The sequence below is a fragment of the Trachemys scripta genome, chromosome 6 (genome assembly GCF_013100865.1).
Source record: "Trachemys scripta elegans isolate TJP31775 chromosome 6, CAS_Tse_1.0, whole genome shotgun sequence".
Taxonomy (NCBI): Eukaryota; Metazoa; Chordata; order Testudines; family Emydidae; genus Trachemys; species Trachemys scripta.
Genome location: NC_048303.1, coordinates 60,041,665 through 60,066,644, shown reverse-complemented (window position 1 = coordinate 60,066,644; position 24,980 = coordinate 60,041,665). Strand labels below are relative to the sequence as shown.

At 45.6% G+C, this 24,980-nt stretch overlaps 1 protein-coding gene across 1 annotated transcript in view; it reads right to left on the bottom strand.

Annotated features, from left to right (window-relative positions):
- Positions 1–15,583, bottom strand: part of FAM174A (family with sequence similarity 174 member A) — a 27,708-nt gene extending 12,125 nt beyond the window's left edge. Inside the window, exon 1 of the mRNA XM_034774295.1 lies at positions 15,199–15,583. Within this exon, the coding sequence (XP_034630186.1) occupies positions 15,199–15,455 (257 nt within the window). The 5' untranslated portion in view covers positions 15,456–15,583. The remainder of the gene's footprint in view (positions 1–15,198) is intronic.
- Between the last annotated feature and the right edge of the window lie 9,397 nt (positions 15,584–24,980).

Below are 24,980 nucleotides of genomic sequence, written 5' to 3'. Positions count from 1 at the left end.
AGTCCACGAAAGCTTATGCTCTAATAAATTTGTTAGTCTCTAAGGTGCCACAAGTACTCCTGTTCTTTTTTTTAGAGAACTTAGGGTGACCAGATGTCCCGATTTTATAGGGACAGTCCCGTTTTTTGGGTCTTTTTCTTAAATAGGCTCCTATTACCCCCCACCCACTGTCCTGATTTTTCACACTTGCTGTCTGGTCACCCTAAGAGAACTAGAAGTAGATTCCACTACCCCAGGTCTCTGCTTTTTCTCATTCCCATCAGAGGAGAAGTCATCCACAAGATAATGGATTCAAGGGGATTGTGTTTTTTTGTTATTTTATTTTTAAATGTAAGATTCTAGCTTAGAGCGACATTTAGGGGAAGGACATTTGAGGGAAGTTGATCACTTTTCTTGTGGCTACCTGGTATAACATTGTAAAGTCTGCCTCTTCAGTTATTGGCCAGAAGCTTCATAGAGCCCCAGAGTCTTACCTAAAATCATGCCAGAACCCCACAGCACTGCAGGAAAAAGTTGTATGAAAAGTTTATCTAAGAAAGAGAATCAGAGGTACCTCTAATTAGAGAGCAGGAAACTTTAGTATATGCAACTCTGGACTTCTGAGACGGCTCCTCTTCTGGACAGGATTTATAAATCTGTTATCCCCTTTACGGCATTAGAAGAGGATGCTAAAGCCAGGAGACAGGGCTAAGCAGACCTCAGATCCTTAGAAATTAAAGGAAGGATTAGTTCAAGTGAACACTGTTCTGGAGGAGGGGAATGGATCTAAGTAGTTTTCATATAAACGCTTCTCAAATGGTTGGGAGTGAATGACTGACTGAAAACTGACTGCACTGTAGAACAACCCCTATGGAAGAACACTGGGCACATATATGTTTAAACTACAGGATCAAAGCCCATCAGAACTCGAGTGGGCTTTCTGAGCAGCCTTCTCCCAGCCTGATGGATCCATCTGTGACCCCTACTGTCCCTTGTTGAAATCAGCTCCATTTATTTGGTTTTAGAGAATAACTACTTTTTAAAAACTGAGTGGCTCTAAATAGTCTCAGAACTAGGACCTTCTGCCATTTACCCCTTCTTCCCTGGATAAACACGGAAATCCAATAAATGTACTTGTTAACAGGGCTAGGACAAAGACAGGTTTCATTAGTGTTCATAAGTAAGGCCCTAATAAATTCACGGCCGTGAAAAATGCATCACAGTCTGAAATCTGGTCTCCCTTGTGAAATCTGGTCTTCTGTGTACTTTTACCTTATACCATACAGATTTCACAGGGGAGACCAGTGTTTCCAAACTGGAGGTCGCAACCCAAATGGGGGGTCATGAGGTTGTAGGGGGATCGTACTGCAACCCTTACTTCTGCGCTGCCTACAGAGCTGGGCGGCCAGAGAGTAGCAGCTGCTGGCTAGACACCCAGCACCCCTCCAGCAGCAGCGCACAAGCGTGGTAATACCATATTATGCCATCCTTACTTGTGCACTGCTGCTGGAGGTGGCACTGCCTTCAGAGCTGGGCTTCCAGCCAGCAGCCACCACTTTCTGGCCACCCAGCTCTGAAGGCAGCACCACCGCCAGCAGCAGTGCACACGTAAGGGTGGAAATACTGACACCCCCCCCACACACACACAAAATAACCTTGCGACCCCCCTTCTCCCCCCCCCCCCCCCCACAACTCGCTTTTGGGTCAGGACCTCTACAGTTACAACACTGACATTTCAGATTTAAATATTTTTAAAATCCTATGACCGTGAAGTTGACCAAAATGGACCATGAATTTGGTAGGGCCCAATTGATAAGGCCTGCTTCCAGGAAGATTATCTGCGGCGGCCTTTCTTAAATGGGACAGACTGTTGGGCTGCTATAGTCTGAGCTATAGCATTTCCCCATCCAGTTTTATTTATCTTGTGTAAATAAAATAGATTGTAGTTTTGTGAGTGTGAGACAAATCCTGGTATGATGACAATTACAGATATGCAATGCATAACATACTGATTCTGCACAGTGAACTGACATTCCCTGGTACTCTGTATCTTGTGTAGTCATTTACATATGGGAAAAATGGGTGTAACACACTAGTATTCCAGCTTGGTTGCATACCCTTGATGCAGAGCAACAGAATTAAATCTACAGCATTGAATTTAAAGTTTGCCTTCTTTAAACACCACACTTCAGGAACACCAATTCCTCCCTATCCTTAGAAGTCAGAGTAAACTGGTAGCTAATTTGTATAGAAGACAGTTCTGTCTGATGAGCAGTCCTGAAATAACTGTCTATTGGAAAACAAATATTTTTCGTTATATACCCAACACAGAACAACACATACCGCCCCACTTCATTAATTTTCATTTTAAGACAATCATTTTAGATAATCCGGAGAGCTGCTTATTAAGATGACTTATAGGATTCAACGTGCAAATCCCAGCTTGAGACACTTATGACAGTTCTCATCAAACTAGCATGCTAAAAATAGTAGTGTAGCCACAGTAGCACATCCAAGGTAGTCAGGCAGTGGGAAGCAGTGTGAGGGGCTAACCAGTACATACCCAGTGGGTACATATTCAGATGCCCAGCCTGAGCTGTTGCCCATGCTATTGCATCTGCACAACTATTATTATCATGCTTGCTTGATGAAGCTAGCACAAGTTGCTTCTCCTTGAGCTGGGAATCACACCTCAGCTTCAAGTGCAAACATTCCCACAGGCTGAAGATATTTGATAGCTATAGATTAAGACCACATGTGTCTTCTAACATGAAACTCTTAACGGGATTTGATCAACAAATCTTTAGATATGCTCCTTACAAGTAGTAAGATGACTTGTGGGAGATATTGTAGTTAAGTAACTGCATCATTTAAATGTTTGGTGATCATCCATAAGGGAGAACAGCAGTTTAACTGTCTTGTAAAATAACTCAGCGTAAAGCAACTTATATGCAATACAGTTTAATGTTCCGACAGAACACACTACAAAATATCAACTACAGCTAATTTGAATTCTTCACTAATGCATATTTTTAACTAAATTGAATAGTTCACTATGCAGAAAAAAATTCAATTTACCTCAAAAAAGTTGTCATCTTAATTAAAAAACCCTATTCTATAAAATAAAAGTTATTCCTTGAAAGTGAGCAGAATCTCTCTTCCATGAAGGGCATTCACAAGGTGCAGGTTTTATACCCTTGAGAGAAATTTAATAATCACCCTTCAAAAGAGATTTTAAAGAATTTCCTAGAAATTTCATTTGAAATTAAGTCCATGATAAGCAGTTTAATGTTGACATACATTTTGCATGCTATGCTCTGTTTTACTCAGTATGCCAAATTAAGTACTGCACACTGAAAACATCTAAAAAAATAAGAATCAAAAGCTCTATTCATTTCATTTGCTACGATTTTATTTTCTCACCAACTTTAGAAAACCTATTTTAAGCACTAGAAGAGTTTTTATTTCTCACAAATAGGACCAAAAGTATCAGTAATTTTTCCTCTTCACCAGTAAACTAACCACAAAAGCTTGCCCATTACTGGTTGTCCTATGGCACCTCATTTGTATGGTTTTGTTTTTGGCTGATTACTTTAATGACTGATATCAGGGTTAACAACTAGGGAGCAGACGGATTTGTTGCATGGTAAACAATATTAGAAGGGGCCTAATATGAGAACAAGTTCTCATAAAGGAAATAATAAAAAAAAAAAAATAAGGGCCACAGCAGCTTTAAAGCCTTGTATTTATTAAAATTACCTTGATACGAGATGATTAATTTTTATTATTGCTTGAAATAGTTACTGCAAATGCTGACTGAAAAGTAGTTTAGTTTTCTGGCAAGTGCAAGGCTAGTCACCCTAACTAATGAGGTTTCAGTGTAAAATGCTGGCAAGACTAGTAATTCTGCCCTATTTATTTGTGTCAAGTAGGCAAACATTGGTCTCTTCACCACTATTGAGTGAGATTTTCTTTTTATAAATAAAAAACAGACACTTTAGAATTTGGCTAAGAATGTGTAGATATTGCACCTTCCATAGCTTATCCCTGAATTAAGGGTTTACCATGCCTCTCTTCAGGGAAGCTTATTAAAAGTGGCAAAGACACCTGGTAAGACTGAGGAGGTCACTTTCTAAGGGCATGGCTACACTTGCAGATGTAGAGTGCTTTGAGTTAAACCAGCCTTTATAGAGCACAGTAGGGAAAGCGCTGCAATCTGTCCACACTGACAGCTGCAAGCGCGCTCGCATAGCCACATTAGCTAGGGTTACCATATTGCAGTCCTAGAAAAAGAGCACACTCCAAGGGACCCTGGCACCGCCCCAACTCCACCCCCACCCCAACTCTGCCTCCTCCCCTGAACGCTCCACCCCCCTGCTCCTCCCCCTCCCTTGCTTCCCACGAATCAAATGTTCGCAGGAAGCCTGAAACAGGCAGGCAGGCAGGCAGCAGGTAAGCTGGGGTGGCGGGGGGGTGTGAGGAGGCGCGGCCCAGTCCGCCCCTCCCCCCGCAGCCGAGCGGCTCCCTTTGGCGGCCAGCTAAGAGGCTCTGGCCCTGGCGGCTCCGGCCCGGCCCGGGCCCTGGGGCACTGGCCCCGGCCGAGCACCCCCGGCCCCGGCCCTAGCGACTCCAGCTCGGCTCGGGCCCCAGGGCACTGGCCCTGGCCGAGCGGCGCCGAACACCCCCAGCCCTGGTCGCTCCGGCCCAGCTCGCCTCCGGCCCCGGTTCCGGCCAAGCAGCTCTGGCCCAGCCACCGGCCGAGCACCCCCGGCCCTGCGGCTGGCGGGCGAGCAGTGCCGGCCCCGGTCCCAGCGGCTCCGGCCCGGCCCGGCTCGGGCCCCGGTTCCGGCCGAGCGGCGGCATCCGAGCTCACAGCCGCCTCCTCCTGGGCTCCGGCTGCTGCTGTGCTCGGGAGAGTGGCGGGAGCCAGGAAAGTTGGAGCCCGGGGAGGAGGCGGTCCCCTTACCATGCCTCCCTATTTTCCTGGACATGTCCCGCTTTTTGGAAATTCCTCCCGGACGGGGATTTGAGGACCAAAAAGCTGGACATGTCCGGGGAAATCCGGATGTATGGTAACCCTACATTAGCAGCTTTTGCAATGGCCACAGAAAACAGTGCATTGTGGTAGCTATCGCAGCATGCAAGTGGCTGCAACGTGCTTTTCAAATGGGGGTGGGGTGGAGTGTGACACACAACACACTCCCCGTATGTGGGGGGGAGAGAGAGTGGGTTTTTGGGGGGCTGAGAGCATGTCCGCATGATGTCTTGTAAGTTCAGAGAGAAGCAGACCCCTCCTCCTCCGCACCTCTCTCTCTCTCACACACACACACACAGCATTCCACAGTAATGGTTGCTTTGTCTTGGAGCAGATAAGCATACCGGCTGTTAGAAACAGAGCTTTCAAAGGGCATTCCTGCAGCAATTCCAAAACAATGACAAGAGTGGCCACTTGACTTAAGGGGATTATGGGACGTTTCTGGATGCTGTTCAGAGCACAGTAATGCAACACCTCGTTCACACTGACGCCTGGGTGTTTCAGCCAAGGCGCACCAAGTGTTAATCTTCTCGTCGAGGTGGAGTACCAGCAGCACTGTAGCCGCGGAGTCAGAGCGCTCTACATGCCTTGCCAGTGTGGACAGGTAGTGAGCCAAGGCACCCGGGGCTGCTTTTATGCACTCTAACTCGCAAGTGTAGCCAAGCCCTAAGACAGGCTTTTGGTTAAAGTGGGAGGGTTGAATCAAAGTTTATTTTCTTTATTTACCAGATTATTAGGGGAGTAACTCAGGGACATGCAAGTTACAACATTTGTAATTCTAAATACCGCCAAAGTCACCTATAGCCACACATAGGTGTTCCTTTAGTCTTTTTTATGTATAAACCAAAATAAGAAAGTCAAAATAGATAACACCAAATTGGTAGGGCGCCAGAATTAAAGTCAGGTCACCTGGGTTCTATTACTCCTGATTCTGTCACTGACTTGCTGTGACCTAGGGCCTCAGTTCCCCCACCTGTAGCAAGGACAGTTATACCTATCCACCAGTGTAAAGCAGTTTGAGATCTACAGGAGACAGGCATTAAACAAACCAAGTATATTTTACTGCAATTTTGGCAAATTATTGCTGCAGCTAAAATGCCAGAAGGAAGATGTTTGAAGAGACTTTGGAGAAGGCCGTTGGGGAATGTGTGGGGGAGGGGAAAAAAGTATGCTTTCAGGTCTACAGCGGCGAAGGAGAGTGTGGCACCTGCGTAGTTACACCAATGTAGCAGGAACAGTGAGCCTCTACATGTATATTCACTGCAATGAGATGGGTTACCCTGGCTTCCAGCCAGAGAATGCAGCATCAGTGCAAGTCATTCACTTTTTACATTGGTGCCAAACCCTCCCGTGTACACAAGGCCTCAGTTCTCAGGGACTCCAGAGAGGAAGTTTTGGGGTTATAAAAGAAAAAAAAAATGGATCAAGCAGAGGAGACTGAGAATTAAAACTGTGGTCTGGTCAGACCTTAAGAACCTTGGCATGGATGCATGTTCTGCATTCCCAAGACCACTACCATAATTAATGAACGACTTTCCAATCAAGCTATGACCAAAACAAACTAATATTTAATTACTTTGCAGGAATATGTTTTGCTTAAAAAAGCAAAAAAAATCTATCATTTTTACTCTAGCCAACTGCCAAACAGCCAGTAAAAAACAAACAGGAATCTAGACAGCTCTCTACTATACAAAGGACAGCAAAAGAGTAAGTTTCAGTCTAATATTGGTAGACAGAAGGAACAAAGGGCTATGAACAGTGCTAGACCGGAAGCCTTTCAGGAATATAATGACTATCTTTTTGGATGGAAATGCTGAAAGTCATAATAAGCAATTTCACCATTCATGAATCTGCAATATACATCATCATTCCTGCACGCTGGAGGTCTGTTTCTGTTACGAGAACAAGCATTACAACCTATGTACTGTTGCCAGAATTGCTAGTGATGCTATAGCAGCTCTCAGAAAAAGGAAACTCCATCTTTAAAAGACATTCTCAAAAGTATCATCCTCAGAGGAAGCAAGGTTAGCCATGGGTCTGATGATGGAATAAAAAGACTAGTCTGGTCCCTACAATGAGCTGGTTCACTTGTATTACATGAATTCCATGTTTCTGGAATTGTTTAAAGAGTAATAATATGAGTTATGGGTAGTTTACAATGAAATTAAAAAAGCAAAAAAAATCCTTCGCAATGTTACATTTTTACTGTACCATCTTTTACAGCACTTACAAATTACTGAAAATAGTGGTTTATGATCCAATCACAATCTTCATTGTAGCAGTGAATAATAATGACTGAAAAATAAACCCATAATAAGCTCTCAGAACTAGAGAAGAGCAAACTAGAATCTACACATACAAATGGACACACACTATCCAAGATTAACAGCAATGCATTTTTGTAATAGCATTTTTTTAATTTAAGAGCACATTTGCTGTTGTACATTTCACTCACCACAAAACTAGCTTTAATCAGAATGCCAAGAGGGGTACTGGTGAGTATACTCTGGGCAACTATTGTTTGGAAGAAAATTTTTTTTTTTTTTTTTTAAAAAGGGACTCATGTCTTTTGCAGATCAAGTCCACTTTCTCAATGAGTCACCAATAGAGGGGAAAAAGAGACTAATAAATCAAATAATCTTTCATTACCTCACAGACAGTACTTTGAAGCAGTTAAGCAGCCTTGACTAGGCAGCCCCTTTATTAAACTTCATCAAATGCTTGCAAACTGAAGTGTTTTATTGAAAAACTCTCCAAACATATCAAGAGCTGGTGGAAGACACTATTTTATTTATTAGAGCTGAATGAATTTTTTTAAGATTAATAGTTTATCTGTGGAAAAATGAAGTTTCAGGTTGACCAAAAGTATTCATGAATTTGACTCAAATTCACTGAATAGTTCCAACCAATTTTCTTTTCCAGCCTAGAGTCACAAGGCAACTTAGGTGCTATTCACAAAATCACCAGAGAAGGTGGAGGCATTGCCATCTTTATAGCACCATGGTTGGGGAACTTACCTGGGATACAGGAAACTTGGGTTCAAGTCCCCATTCTTCTTGAGTCACAACAAAATTTTGAACTTGGGTCTCCCACATTGCAGGTGATGACCCTAACAACTAGACTACAGAGTATGTGGGGGTGGGTTACAATCTCTGCGGTTGAAGCTATGCCATGTTGGATAAATAATTAAATATCCATTGGAGCAGGGACTGAAACCGAGGTGACCAACCCTCTACTCCCCAGGATGAGTACTCTAACCACCAGGCTAATACAGAGTCATTCTGTATGAATATTTACAGTAAGTGGAACAGCTTCAATAGAGAGCTCCACTTTAGAGACTACTAGTTAAAGAATGGGGACTTGAATGCAAGTCTCCAACATCCCAGGTGAGTCCTCTGACCACAAGGGCATAGGGTATAATGTTACAGAGAAAGCAATACAAAAAATTATTTGGGGTGAATGCAAGGCAATTGTTTTTTGGTTTGCTGGTCAAATGAAAACAAACAAAAAATCCCATCACCACACACCAAAATAAAACCACCACCACCAAACAAACAAAAAAACCCATCAAATCCCCCCTCCTCACCCCAACCATTTGGGCAGCTCTACTTATTATACAGTCAATTGAATGAGATACCAAGGGCCCTCAATCCCACTGACTTTAATGGATCCAAGGAGGAAATGCTCAAGCTTGCATTCCAAAATGGCACATAAGGCCTCAGTCCTACAAACACACACATACTTAACTAATGAAATCAGACGGGTTATGCACATGCTTAAGGTTAAGCATATGTCTGTTTACAGCATTGGAGCCTAATCCACAAATTTCCATTATTCACATGAAAGAATCCTAGTCAGCTCAATAAGGTTACTCTCATAAGTAAGGGCTTGTAGTATTGGGCCCTGTAAATCTGTCAATCTATATTTGTTTAATTTGCTCTGAGAGATGTATTAACCACTGTAACAGTTTGGCAAATTTCCAGATATCAATCTAAGAATATCCCTCTAAATATCCAGGGATAAAGAGTGATATTCTTCAGAAAAGAGATTCTTTATAGTAAAAGTAGAGTCTTGGATAACTAAAGATAGAATTTTTGAAATATAGTTTTCTTTCCACTGTTCATGCTGTTTACTTTTGAATTTTTCTAATCTAAAAAAAATGAAAATTAGCCTAGTTAGATTCCAGTCTTTAGTTTGGAGGTTCTCAGTGTAGTTGTGCAATTTTTTTTTGCAAGAACTGCAGGGGAAGGTTTATTTAAATCATGGCATCTGTTTCTACTGGTTCAGTTTTGCAAGTGGAGATTTGCTTGGAAACAGATCTTCATTCCTTAGGAATTTATCTGCACATTCCTCCATCTAATGAATTGATAACACTTACTTGCATACATTTGCTTCTTAAAAATCTCATTTAAAAGTGAATGTCCTTGATCACGACTGGTGTAAAACTGACTATAATGGAGGCTAAAGTTCTTGAATTATGGACTAAGACAATACGGGAACCAACACAATGGCTAGCCCCTGTCATGGAAGATTCTCTAGGAGTGAAAGGTAATCTGTCTGTCCTTTTCACTAAGGGAACCAGAAATGGACCAATATTTACCATGAATTTGACAGAATTTGGTCAACTTATTTCATATGCTGTAGACCAGCCAATCATATTTCAGAAGATAATGACTTTCAGTAACTACCAAAGTAGATCAAATTTAAACCTGCGACCTTGACATGAAATCACTTATATCCTCTACCACTTCAAGAGCCATCCATTCTGCTGGCAGCGCCAATGTTATGTATTTTTCATGCTACACATGTAACTTTGACCTTGAAAACCCTTCTTCATCTTTGCTAGAATGCATTTATTCTACGAGATGATCTGCAAGATGTTGGTTTAGAAATTTGTTTACCAGAAGCAGTTTACAAGAAGTGATGAAAGAAGGTTTCTTAAATTCAGCATTAAAAAGTGAGGCTAGAATATGAAACTATCACTCATGTGCCAGTTTTATTCATACTTGACAGAACATGCAGTACATAACATTAAGGAACTTTTACCCCATATTAGGACAGTGAACATCTATTCTGTAATCTAACTTTGTTTCCGCTTGTAAAGCCTTTGCTTTTTGAAGTTATTTTTCAGTTGGATACAATGCATGAATTGTCCACGTTCATTGTTCAAGGTGCTATGGTGATAGGCACTATTATAAGAACCCATACAGATAGGTCAAGACCATCTTAGCTCAAGGAGGGGTTGGAAGAATTGTATATTGCCTTCTTCAATGACTGATTTTACACTAAGGTCAACAGAAGTGTATGTATGTAGTTTAAAGGCAACATTCTGACTCTTCTGGGCTGTCCAAAACCAGTTTTGCACTTTCATTTCTTCTCTTATGGAAGAAGGATATATTTAAAATACATGACTTACTGGTTGGTACAAGGATATCAGAGGCAAGGTGGGAGAGGTAAAACCTTTACTGGACCAACTTCTTGTTAGTATCTATTAGTAAATATTCATCCTTCTAGTCCTTCCTTTCTGTATATTTGATTATTTATATATCAACTATTCTTCAGAATCTTTATAATATTAACAAAGAATAAATTGAATTCTAAGGCCCAGAACACTGACCAACAAGTAACCCTACTCAGGAATTTTATGCATTAGGCCAGGGGTGGGCAATCTTTTTGGCCTGAGGGCCACATCTGGGAATAGAAATTGTTTGGCGGGCCATGAATGCTCACAAAATTGGGGTGGGGTGCAGGAGAGTGTGAGGGCTCCAGGGTGGGGCCAGAAATGAGTTCAGGGTGCGGGAGGGGACTCCAGGATGGGGGCGGGGGAGTGAGGTCCGGGGAGGAGGGGTGAGGGCTCTGGCGTTGGGCTAGGGATTTGGGGTGCAGGAGGTGGCTCCAGGCTGGGACCGAGGGGTTCGGAGGGTGGGAGGGGGATATGGGCTCGGGCAGGGGTTTGGGGTACAGGGAGAGGCTCAAGTGTGCAGGCTCCAGGCAGCGCTTACCTCAAGCATCTCCCGGAAGCAGCAGCAGCATGTCCCTTCTCTGGCTCCTATGCAGAGACGCAGGCCAGGCAGCTCTGCACGCTGCCCCATCCGCAGGCACCACCCCTGTAGCTCCCGTTGGCTGCGGTTCTAGGCCAATGGGAGCTGCAGGGGCAGCACTTGGGGCAGGAGCAGTGTAGGAGCCGGAGGGGGACCATGCTGCTGCTTCTGGGTGCCACGTGGAGCGGCCTCCAAACTGGCTCCCCCACTGGAGCACCGGAGCGGGGCAAGCCCCAGATCCTGCTCCCCAGCATGAGCTAGAGGGCCGGATTAAAATGGCTGGCGAGCCGGATCCGGCCCACGGGCAGTAGTTTGCCCACCCCTGCATTAGACTGCATTTAATAATTCACGGCATCTTCATGTCTATAAAACTTCAGATATTCTAGGAAACCCTTTCCCCATCGTTAAAATATAGCCTTACATAAGCATATATAAAGACTTGGGAAACTAATAAGGGATGATTGTTACAGCAGATGTTTTCTGTTGGGGAATCAACAGAGAAGAATAATCATGGGCTAAGAAGGACCCACTGAGAGATACTATCTTAAAGAATTGTTGGACCTTTCAGCTGTAAATAAATTATGCCTTCACATATAAATCAGGTAAACCGAGAATGTATAGAATTGACATCAGAACATTTATTTGGCAAAAATCCTATATGACGACACTGGTATGAGAAGTTAAGTTGGGGAATGAAACTGCATACCCCTCCAGATACAGTGAAGGAAAGAGACAGAGCCACCTTAGATCTGACAACAGAGTGGCAATATATCTTTTCTTTCTATACTCTATATAGTCCTGTACTAATCTCTGGTTGATAATCTTTGATTAAATAATTCCAATTGAGCCTATTTTTCAACAATCTTGAGTCACACTAACTCAGACATACAACATTCTGCTGGTGAAAGTGACAAGCTTTTGGGTTTACGCAGAACTCTTCTTCAGGTCTGAAAAGCTACTCAGAGTGTCACAGCTAATAGAGGGTGGATTGTTTAGTATAAGGAATTAACATGCTATAAAAAACCATACAAGGTGAAGTGGGCAGTTTAACATCTCTGCAGTTCTAGGGCAAAGGAGGGTTAGTGAGTTATAGATTGTTCTAACTAAGCCATAAATCCAGTGTCTTTGAGTCCATGAGTTTTAGGCTATGTCTACACTACAGCTTGTGTTGGCAAAATTTATTTCACCCCTCTGAGCAACATAAATTAAACTGACATATGTATTCATGTGAGAGCTTCTCCCGCCAATATCACTTATGCTGCTTGCAGAGGTGGTTTTTTTAAGCCGACGGGAGAGCTCTCTCTCCCGTCAGCGTAGAGTGTCTTCACTAAATGTGCTGCAGGGCACAGCTGTATCAGTACCTGTATCAAAAGAACCTACTTCATTATGGAAAAAAACCCTGCAATCGCACACCCCTAGTTGTCACCTACCACCCTATGCTAGAAACCATACAGGGTATCATTAAACAATTAGAATCTGTGCTTGACAGGGACCACGTCCTGAAAGAAATCTTTCCCAAACTCCCTCTTCTGGCCTTCACACAACCCCCCAACTCTGGCAAATTCATTAACAGAAGCAAGTTTCCCACAGTCCAAGACAAACACAAACTCGAAGCAGCACTAGACGCTGCCAGAACAACAGATGCAAAACTTGCAGACATATCTCCACTGCTACAATGATTAATAACCACCCAAACATACCTTTCAAGACAAGTGGTGTACCTAATCCATTGCACTAAATAGCCCAATAACAAGAATTACTTGTAACAAAAGTAAATAAGAGTGAAGTCAATTTAAAATTGACAGGTCTCCTTAAAGAATCACATCTGAAGCTTGATGGTACTTGGTGCATGAAAATATGCCTCTCCCCCAAAACAAAACAACCATCCATGCAAAATTTCTGCCAACATATAAAAGTAACTGGATTTAAAAATAAAGTAATTTCACACTACATAGTACTTTCATTCTCCATGTATCTCCAAGCTTTCCAACAAGCGATAAGTGCATATTTTCCACATATGCAAGTATATATGCTTGCTATTTTATTAATGAGAGGAAAATCAGCACAGACTCCAAGTACCAAAAGCGTGGATAGGGAAAACTAATGTCAGAGAAAACAGTCCAAGATGCAAAATACCAGTTGTGCCAGACTACAGCTGAAAGAAAGTTTTATGACTACTTAAGGAATTAGGTCACTCATCTTAATGTACCTGAGTGTTCTGGATCTTACTTGTCAAAAAATGATAATATTCCTTTTTAGAAGAGATGTTACATAATGCAATATATTGGTTAGCATACTGCTGAAGGGCTCAAATATTAACTTTGAAGCTACATCTTTTAATGAAAAATTATCAATTTATCACAAAAGTGAATCAACTTGGGGTATATGTTGAATCTTTAAGACATTTGCAAGTTAAAGCTTGGCAATCACACAGTGCATCTCTGCATTGGATCATTTATGCAAGATTCACTCTTTGGTGAAGCAAGACAAACCAAATTGAAATATGGGTTCTTCAGTCTAGCAGAGAAAGATATAACAACATGATCCAATGGCTAGTCACTGAAGCTAGACAAATTCAGACAGGAAATAAGGCTTATATTTTTAACTGTGAAAGTAATTAACCACTGGAACAATTTCCCAAGAGGTTGTGGTGGATTCTTCATCACTGGCAATTTTAAAATCAAGACTGGATGTTTGTCTAAAAGATACACTCTAGGAATAATTTGGGGGAAGTTCTATGGCTTGTGCTATACAGGAGGTAAGACTAAATGATCACAATGGCCCTTTCCAGCCTTAGAAGCTATTAAACATGTCAGATTGTATTTATGTATCTCTTTCTCTCATATGCACGTTATCTTGAATGAAAACTGGTAACCCTATTTTAAAGAAATATGCTGAACTTGCAAAATAGAGTAAGAAGGTGTTGCTCCAGCACTAAACTTGTTCATTTTTCTGGTTTAGATTCATAGATTCTAAGGTCAGAAGGGACTACTGATTATCTCCTGCCAAACACAGGCCATAGAGCTTCCATAAAAACAGCCAATGATAGAGAATCTATTACAACCCTTGGTAAATTGTTCCAACAGTTAACTACCCTTTCTGGTTTTATGATACAGATCATCTTCAATTTAATGTAAAAAGAATTTGAAAAATAACGACAAGTGAGCAATGAAGAGCAGCATTATTGATTTGACAACATATAAGGACAAGTCTACACTACAGCGCTACATCGGCACAGTTGCACCAATGCAGCTGCGCCACTGTAGTATTTGTGCCGAGGGGAGAGTGCTCTCCCGTTGGCATAGCGTGTCTTCACCAGACACACTATACCAACAGGATATGCCAATACTCCACCTCCGGAGTGGACAGTGCTTAGGTCACTGTAACTTGTCTTTTTCATACCCCTGAGTGATATAAGTTACATTGACTTAAACGGTAGTGTAGACCAGCCCCAAGTCTCAAAAGGTAGCCAAGGATAAGTCACAGAGGACTTTTAAATCAATGTTTCTCCACAAGGACATTAAAAGTGAAGACAAGTAGACGTGCTTGAGTAGACATGCAGAAGGGCAAGGAGAGGGGGTAACGTGGTCAAAACAATGAGGATTCTTACAGCAAGACTGAATGGGTGTAAAATGTGACACAGGTGCTTGGGATTAACGTGTGACATTGTATTTATATTTAGACATCTATAACTATGCTGTCAACATTTTAGAATGGTACTTGACCTGTGACATTCAGTCCAAGGCAGATGGCAAAGAACTGCTCCTCCCTAGAAAGCGCAGCCCGAAGTACCTGCCATCAGTAAGAAGGCAAAACAGCTAAGGAACCGAAGGTGATGGGCACAGGAGGGTGCAAGCCTAATGCCAGTGCAGTTTCTCCCGCAGAGGATGTACAGCGCGAGATGTCCGTGTCGTACCCCACGGGATGGCCCCAGGACAGGCTGCACGCAGTGTTTGGCTCCGTACACCTTACCTGAGCGCTCATTAGCAAATCCCCCGGCGTGTGCAGCGAGAAACCCTCGCACCCCACGGCCAGCCCCGCTGCACCCGGGCCCGGAGGTGGGACACTGCAGGGGAAGCACCGACCCCCCGCGCCCGGGGGACCCCGACAGGGCTTATATCCCCCGCCCGCCTGGCCCCTCACCGCACGGTCCGGATCACGAAGTAGACGATGAGGGCGCCGCTGGCCACCACGAGCACAGCCAGGGCGCGCTGGGTCATGGGCTGGTCCCGCTCGGGCGGGGCCCTGCTGCTGCCACTGCTGCTCCGCGTCGCCTCCCCGGGGGTGCTGCCTTGCGGGGGCGTCGAGCGAGCCGGCGGGTCGCTGTTCGCCCCGGCAGCCTCCTCGCATAGCGCTCCCAGCAGCAGCCCGGTCAGGAGCCAGCGCAGCGGCGGCCGCATCGCGCCCCCTCCCTGCCCGGCTGGGGCACGGCCACGGCCTCGGCCTCCAGGGGGAGCCGCCGCGGCCTAGGCGCGGCCGGGCCCTGCAGCGGCGGCAGAGGAAGCGGAAGTTCTCATCATGGCTCTGAGTCCGGCAGGGCCGCCGCTGCCATGGACGCTCCCCGGCCGCCGCTGTTGCTATCAGGTGACCGAGGCGCGGCGCTCCAAAACTAAACCGGGGTCGGCGCATGCGCGATTGCAGCTCAAGCCTGAGGGCGTGCGCAGGGCGCCTGCGTGGGGACTTGGGCAGGGTGGTTGCTGCTGGCTGCAGTGCTGGGCAGAGGCCGACTGCAGGCGGGTATAAGGCGCCACGCCGGGCTCTGCGGACGCAGGGACGAGAGTGTGAGCAAAAAGGGGGATGCAATAGAGGTGACCCACCCCAAACTCTGTGCTCCGGGATAAGGCAAGAGCCGGAGGTACCCGGATCCCGCCTGGCTGTCTTTGGCTCTCACCTCCTCCCCCACTTGCAGGGGGAAGCCGGCCCCGGAATTTTTTCGGGCCCCCCAGCAAGGGTGGACCGGCTAAACAGGGCAGATAAGAACCCGGGCCCCCTTCCGGACCGCCGGCCCCGGTAATTTGTACCGGCTTCCCCCCCGGGGGTTGGGGTGTAGGATGGCGTGAGGGCTCTGGCTGGGTGTGTGGGCTCCATGGTGGGGCTAGAAATGAGCGGCTCAGGGTGCTGGAGGGGGCTCTGGGCAGGGGGTTGGAGTGTGTGAGGGGGTGAGTGCTCCTGCTGGGGCTGTGAGCGCTGGGTTGGGGCCAGTAATGAGGGGTGCAGGGTGCGTGTGGGAGCTCCGGGATAGGGTAGGGGGTTGGGATGTGGGAGGGGGTGTGGGCTCTGGGGTGAGAGGTTTGGGGTCAGGAGGGGGCTCAGGGCTGGGGCAGGGGAGCTGGGCACGGGAGAGGGTGTGGAGTGCAGGCTCTGGGAGGGAGTTTGGGTGTGGAAGGGAGCTCAGGGCTGGGATGGGGTTGGGGCACGGGAGGGGGTGCAGGCTGCGGTAGGTTGTTTGGGTGCAGGAGGGGGATCAGGGATGGGATAGGGGGTTGGGGTACAGGCTCTGGGAGGAAGTTAGGGTGCAGGAGGGGGTTCCAACTTGGGACAGGAGGTTGGGGTGCAGGAGGGGATTCGGGGTGTAGGCTCCAGCCAAACGATGCTTACCTCAGGCAGCTTCCGGAAGCGGCCAGCATGTCCGACTCTGAGGAGGAGGGACCAGGTGGCTCTGTGGGCTGCCCGCACCTGCAGGTGCCACTCCCGCAGCTCCCAATTACCAGCCAATGGGAGCTGTGGAGTCAGCACTCGGGGCAGGGGCAGTGCCCCCAACCTCCTGTCCCAAGTTGGAACCCCCTCCTGCACCCTAACTTCCTCCCAGAGCCTGTACCCCAACCCCCTATCCCATCCCTGATCCCCTCCTGCACCCCTGTGCCCACTCCTGCACCTAGGAACCAGACATGCTGGCCGCTTCCGGGAGCCATGCAGAGCCAGGACAGGCAGGGAGCCTGCCTTAGTCCCGCTGCACCACTGACCAGACACCTGGCAACCTCAACCGGACGCCGCTGACCAGACACCTGGCAACCCTACCTCTGACACATCTTGGTCCAATAGCACTGGAAAAATTACCAGCTGGTACCTAGCTCATGCTGGATCATGCCAGGTTTTAATCCCAATCTTCTGAATTCTAGTATCTGAATAAAAAGTAATGTACCAAATCCTGATGACCTTAAATGCCTGTTGCAAAAAGTACAGCAGAATTGCAAAAACAAGCTGATTCCAGCAACTTCTTTTATCCCAATCCCCCAAATCCTACCAGCTAAATCAAGAAGAGCATTTTTTTCAGTTCTGTTGGAAAAGTCCAGACCTCAATACAGCAATTACAATTTTGATTTCAGGAGAGCCCCATTTTCTGATGAAAAAACACAGATGGAAAATTTCCAGCTTCTCTAGCCAAGATATTTGCAGTGGAGAAGTGAAGATAATTGAAAAGTTAATTCTAACTTTTCAGAAATGAGAAATTAGGCAACGAGTAATAGTTTTTTGAGTCCTGACTACACTATTGAGTACTTTCTGATGGACAGTAGATTCCCCTCTTCAAAGGAAATATTGACAACCTCTATCAATAGGATTCCCATATACTCTCTACTTTTTTTTCCCCAACAGCCACAGATTTCATGAATCAGTCTCATTTAGTGGCTTTTATTTCTGTACATTACACTTTCTGTGACAAAATCTGGATGGAGCGTGTCGTCAGTCTGGATTTTTCTGGTCAAGCAGGAGCATGAACATGTATTTCTATTTTGACAGTACAATTTGGAGACTATGAGCCAAAATAATCTAAACTCCAGCAGGTTTCGGGAACTGGAAATATCTTTGTGGTGCTATTGGGTTTTTGTTTGTTTGTTTTTTAAATATGTGGCTTCCACAAAATCAAAATTTTCCAGTTTTTTTGATTTTTCCAAGTTTCTTTTATGTTGAGAAAAATGAAACTAATTATTTAATTTCAGCTAATATTGTCCCATATTGAAACATTTTGGTTTGTTCAGACAAAGAGAAACATTTACTTTCAGACCAATTTGACATTAAACTGTCTGCCTGAACTGTTGTGGCAGCTCACCGGAGTTGTAGTTCAGGTGCCCCATGCACCCATTTTCCCCTACTCTCTGGGCTCCCTTACCAGACTACATCTCCCATGATGCAGTGTAGATGTATTATGGTCTCTCTTCCGACTGACTTGCCATAGTGCATCATGGGTGTCCATGACTGCAGTGTATCCCTGAAATTTTTTGAGATTTTTAATTCCACCCAAAGTTAATATTTCAACATTTCATCCTGGTTTAAAGATGTACACAAATGTAGAAATATTGGAATTTCCTATTGGATGTAAATTTTGATTTTGATCACCTCTAATCTTGGACCCTGTGACCCTGTGTACAAAAAAGGTGATGATTTGTGTCACTGCTGTTACCACTGTTACACAATTACCATAAATCTTATACAAAGTGTATCATGTAAAGCAGTGGTTCTTAACCTTTACTGCAGCCTGCACCCCTTTGGTTCTCAAAATATGTTCTCGCACCCCTTATCAAAAATCAAAATATGTTCTTGCACCCATTCAACCTAAAAAATATGTTCTCGCACCCCTTATCAAAAATCAAAATATGTTCTTGCACCCCTTCAACCTAAAAAATATGTTCTCACACCCCTTAAACCTAGATATATTTTTGTATATTACAGTAATCGTTAAAAAATGTATGTTAATAAATACATAGGTTTGATGAAAGAAAGTAGTTATACTTACGTGCCTGTGCTTAATTTGTGTTTTTGATGATTTACCTTCTAAAAAAATTTGGCATGTCTCGCACCCCCAGAAAGGGCATCTCGCAGGTTAAGGTGCACCCCAGGTTAAGACCCACTGATGTAAAGTGTCAATGGTAAATTTATTTGCTAAGTACTATTATCCTGTTTATATATTGTGATGGGGCAAGGCCAGATGGCTACAATAAAGTAGTGAGGAACAGGTATGTTAGCCCCAGGCTAAACAAATCCCTGGTACCATAGTAACCAAATGGGAGTTGCTCCAGGTTAATCAAGACACCTGGGGCCAATTAAGATCCTTCTAGAAGGCAGAAGAGACAGCTAGCTTGATTGGGACACCTGAAGCCAATCAAGGACAGGCTGGAACTAGTTAAAAGCCTCTCAGTTAATCAGTGTGGTGTGGGTGTCAGGAGCTATAGGAGGGAGCTGTGCTGTTGGAGGTATGAATCCATATCAGGTGCAAGGAAGGAGACCCTGAGGTAATTGTGAAGAAGATATTGAATGGGGGCTACTGTGGGGAAATAGCCCAGGGAATTGTACATGCCCTATTTCCAAAAAGTCAGCTTTCATAGCTGCTAAGTTTAGGGTCCCTGGGCTGGAGCCTGGAGTAGAGGGCGGGCCTAGGCTCCCCCCACCCCTCCCTGATTAATCACTGATACTGGGAGACAATAGAGACTGTGTGAGGGAGGGTTGTTTCTCCTTACCTCCCTTGCTGGCTTATGATGAAAATGGCTCAGTAGACTATGACCCTTGCCTCTAGAGAGAGAAGGGCTATGTGGAGGGTCACAGTGAGCCTCTGAGGCTAGCAAAAATCCGTCAGGAAACGCAGGACCCACGGAGTCAAGGACAGAACTTTGTCACAATATACACGTATCATCTTTGTATCTGATGTTATGAATATTGGCTATGTGCTTGTATCTTAAACCTGTGTTTTGTTCCTAGGTGACACCCTCCAGATACAATTACATCAAGTCTAGACAGCAGTGTATTGATAGCCCATCAAGGACTCTCCGCTCCCACAATGGGCCATTGAAAAAAAACTCCTCTCACCCAGTTGGTTCTTACTGAAGATGCTTCAGACAATGGCCGCCCCCTGTGATTCAGCAAACCATGCAAGGACATGTGATATGCTCTTGTAACCCTGGACTCCATTTCAGTGGCATAGCCAGGTTCTAAGAGCAGGGGGAGCAAACATAAAAAAGGTCCCCCCCCCCCCCTTGGCTCCTTCTCTGGCTGCTCTGCACACCCCCCCCCCATAGGGTCCCCTCTGTGTTGCTACGGTGCCGAGCACCCCACTCGCCAGGCCCCCCCAGGTGGGGGGTGAGGTGACACCACCAAGTGCCCCGGGCCGAAATGTAGTGGGGTCCATGTCCCTTTAAGAGCGGGGCTGAGCCGAGCCGGCGGGGGTGGCTCCACTCCCTGCTGCAGGCTGATGCTGGAGCCTGGGCTGAGAGCCAGGCTCATCTCCTGCACCAGCTATAGGTGGGGCTTTGCTGCGGCTCCCCCGGGCTGGGCTGCCCCACAGTAGGGGCCGGTTGCATGAGGCAGGGCAGGACCCGATGGCGCCGAGGGCTGAACAGGCAGGGCGGTGTGGGGGCTGCTGGAGGGAGAAGCTGGGGAAGGGGTGGCACGGCCTCAACCCCCTGGGGCGGGCTGCCCGGAGAGGCAGGAGCAGCCCCAGGGGTGCTGGGGAGGGGATCTGGGGGCAGCCCCAGGGGTGCTGGACGCGTGCAGGGCAGAGCCCCGGGAGAGCCCCAGCCCCGTGGAGGGCAGTGCTGCAGAAGAGGAGCCCGTAGCGGGCGAGGGGAGCCCCAGGCAGGGCGAGCTAGGCCACCCGCACCCACCTCTCGCGGCCACTCCATGTTGCTCCCGGTACCAGCCCCGCTGTTTTCTGCTTCTTGTGCTCAGTGCCGCCCTGCCCCACCGCATGGACCAGCCCTTTCCCACCCACCCCCCTTGCCCATAGGAGTTCAGCACTGGCTGGCAGGCCAAGCTTCAGAGCGGAGTGTGGGCCCTGCCCGCTGGCGCCATGGTAACCCCTAACTAAGGCGCGCTGCTTTTGGAAAATGTGCTGCGGGGAAGCGGCTGCTTCCCCTGCACCCCACTAGTTACGAGTCCATCTTGGGCCACTAATTTTCCACAGACGGGCTGTGGGCTTTGTTGGGACAGTAAACTTCCATGAACATGACAAAGGATACAAAAGTCCTCTGAGACTCCTCCATTTTGCCTCTTTTTGCTCTAATTCACTGGACTGTGGATTTACAACTAAAAGGAGCATCTTGAACTCTGGGCTGAGAACCTTCCAATCTTTTGGAAGTTACCAGAGAGACTTTAGAAGCCAGCAGTCTATTCCATCGTTAAAAATCCGATATAAGGACTTTACAATAATTTGTATAGTTGTATATTATCAATAACCATTTATAACTCTTCCCTTTTATTAATAAATCTTTAGTTTACTAAGGATTGGCTGACAGCGTGGTATTTGGGTAAGATCTGAAATACATACTGATATGAGGGTAAGCGTCTAATCCTTTGGGATTGGTAGAACATCATGTATGGTGAATTAGGTTTCCAATAACCCCTCTTAGACCTGTTTATCTGGAAGGGAGCCAAAGGCTGGAAAGCCTAAAAGGGACTGTGTTTGGCTTCTGGTTAGCCAGTGTGGTTCTGCAGAAGCTCTTTCGCTACAGGCTTGGTGAATCTAATTCTAGAATAAACCACCAGTTTGGGGCGATTGTCTGCCATATTTCTTGAAGTCTGCCCTGAGTATGGCATTCTCTGTGACCCTTCCAGGAACCCGCTCACAGACCACTCTCAGGCAAGTTTCAGGTAGCATATGGCATACAGACAGTCTTGCTCATACTGGTGGATTATCTCCTTTATGGCCAAGAAGCATACAACTATACTCACACTATTGGATCTCTCCATAGTATTCCTTTCAGTGGCTTGTAGAATACTGCTCTCCAATAACATAGGGATGTACCAGAGTTTAATGGAAATAATCCAAAATGGTTTTGATCATACATCACAGATTGATTCTAGAGCAGTGGTGGGCAACCTGCGGCCCATCAGGGTAATCCGCTGGCGGGCCGCGAGACAGTTTGTTTATATTGACCGTCCGTAGGCACAGCCACCCACAGCGCTTCTCGCAGCTCCCATTGGCTGGAAACAGCAAACCGTGGCCGTGCTTGCAGATGCGCAATGTAAACAAACTGTCTCGTGGCCCACCAACAGATTACCCTGACAGGCTGCAGGTTGCCCATCAGTGTTCTAGAGGGTCAGCATGGGGAACTGCTCCTTTGCCTCCAGAGTTCTAAAAGGCTCAATCCTTTCTTCCCATCTTATTTAACACCTATACCAAACTGTTAGAGTATAAATGTGGCTATGCCAGTAACATGCTGATGAAGCAACCCCAATTATCCCTTGTATTAAATGTTAAGAGAAGCATCTCCAATATAGGTGATCAGGAACAGTCAACATGGATTCACCAAGGGCAAGTCATGCCTGGCCAACCTGATTGCCTTCTATGATAAGATAACTGGCTTTGTGGATATGGGGAAAGCGGTGGATGTGATATATCTTTGACTTTAGCAAAGCTTTTGATACTGTCTCCCATAGTATTCTTGCCAGCAAGTTAAAGTAGTATGGATTGGATGAATGGCTATAAGGTGCATAGAAAGCTGGCAAGATTGTCGGGCTCAACAAGTAGTGATCAATGGCTTGATGTCTAGTTGGCAGCCGGTATCAAGTGTAGTGCCCCAGGGGTCGGTCCTGGGGCCAGTTTTGTTCAACGTCTTTATTAATGATCTGGATAATGGGATGAATTGCACCGTCAGCAAGTTCACAGATGACACTAAGTTGGTAGATACTCTGGAGGGTAGGAATAGGGTCCAGAGTAACCTAGACAAATTGGAGGATTGGGCCAAAAGAAATCTGATGAGGTTTAACAAGAACAAGTGCAGAGTCCTGCACTTAGGAAGGAAGAATCCCATGCACTGCTACAGGCTGGGGACTGACTGGCTAAGCAGCAGTTCTGCAGAAAAGGACCTGGGGATTACAGTGGATGAGAAGCTGGATATGACTCAGCAGTGTGCCCTTGTTGCCAAGAAGGCCAATGGCAAATTGGGCTATATTAGTAGGAGCATTGCCGGCAGATCGAGGGAAGTGATTATTCTCCTCTATTCAGCACTGGTGAGGCCATACCTGGAGTATTGTGTCAGTTTTGGTCCCCCCACTACAGAAGGGATGTGGACAAATTGGAGAGAGTTCAGCAGAGGACAACAAAAATGATTAGGGGGCTGGGGCACATGATTTACGAGGAGAGGCTGAGGTAACGGATTATTTAGTCTGCAGAAGAGAAGAGTGAGGGGGGATTTGATAGCAGCCTTCAACTACATGAAGGGGGGTTCTAAAGAGGATGGAGCTAGGCTGTTCTCAGTGGTGGCAGATGACAGAACAAGAAGCAATGGTCTCAAGTTGCAGTGGGGGAGGTCTAGGTTGGATATTAGGAAAAGCTTTTTCACTAGGAGGGTGGTGAAGCACTGGAATGGGTTATCTAGGGAGGTGGTGGAATCTCCATCCTTAGAGGTTTTTAAGGCCCAGCTTGACAAAGCCCTGGCTGGGATGATTTAGTTGGTGTTGCTCCTGCTTTGAGCAGGGGATTGGACTAGATGACCTCCTGAGGTCTCTTTCAATTCTAATATTCTATGATTCTATACAGTGGCTGAATAAAGAATAATTGGATGAAGCAAAACCTGAGAAAGGTGTAGATGAGGATAGTGGGTAAAGGGAAGCACTTGATTAAATTGTTTATACTGTGTATGATAGAGACTGAGATGACTAGCTTTCAAACTAGATTAAAATTATCTAATCAAATTAAGATAATTTAAATAATTTATAATTATTTTGATCTGGAGGGATTGGGGAAGGAAATTTACATTTCTATTTAAGACTATTAATTGTACTCAAGTATGATTTAATATTTTTATAGATACAAAATGACTGTCCCAGGTTCACTGCCAGGGAGTCAGTGTGGCTTATGGCAAGGCCCCTATTGACAGAAAGACTTTTGGGGTGGAGAGTTTGCAGTGACAGAAAGCAGCCAATACTTTCTCCTCATTGGGAGGCCCAGAAGTGTGCAACACAGACTTAAAAACAGGGAGGACAGGGTATATGCTATTTTAATGTATCTTAGACATCTCTGCCACTAGGGCTTTTTTGACAGCCACAATTTTGAGATGCTTTCTTAAATAGAAACCCTGAGGGAGAGAAGGTGGAAATACTGCCTGTCTTTCCTCAGGGTGAATCCCCCAAGGCATGTACTGGTGACGAGACATGTAATTTACCACGCCAGTCTGAGTAAATCGATCCTGCTGATTCTAAATATTATGCTGTCACATTTTGGGGTGCAATTCAGACCAGTGAAAAGTTGTTACTGCCTGCCTTGTAACCCTGGGTGCCTTCAGTGCTCTGCTGTGGTGGCTCACAGCCCAGACACCAACAGCCCACAGACAAGCATGCAGTTTCCTGAGCCTCTCTGTGCTGTGCAACCCTGGTTCAGCACTCTGACCCCAGCAGTCTGCCAGCAACACAACAGCCCCACCCTGGTCTTCATCTGCTGTAATTACTATATGCAGGGCAACCCCAATAAACACCTTGTCCAACATTTACCCAAAACCCTCAGCCCTCTTCTGGAACACTCAGAGAAGTAATAAGGTTTATTGCTTCTTTAAAGAGACAACTCCAGTTAAAGTAGCAAGCTGTGCTTTTAACAATAATTTCAGTCCAAACACAGCATTGGCTTGGTTTAGATTAACAGTAAAACAAGTTTCTTAACAAAAAGATTTTCAGTGAGTTCTAGTACAAAGGACAAAGACAAAATGGTTACCAGCTGTCTAGTGGCTAAGACTTAACAAGCTACAACCTTGTTCAAGGAGTCTGGTGGCACCTTAAAGACTAACAGATTTATTTGGGCATAAGCTTTCGTGAGTAAAAACCTCACTTCTTCGGATACATAGAGTGAAAGCTACAGATGCAGGCATTATATACAGACACATGGAGAGCAGGGAGTTACTTCACAAGTGGCGAACCAGTGTTGACAAGGCCAATTCAATCAGGGTGGATGTAGTCCACTCCCAATAATAGATGAGGAGGTGTCAATTCCAGGAGAGGAAAAG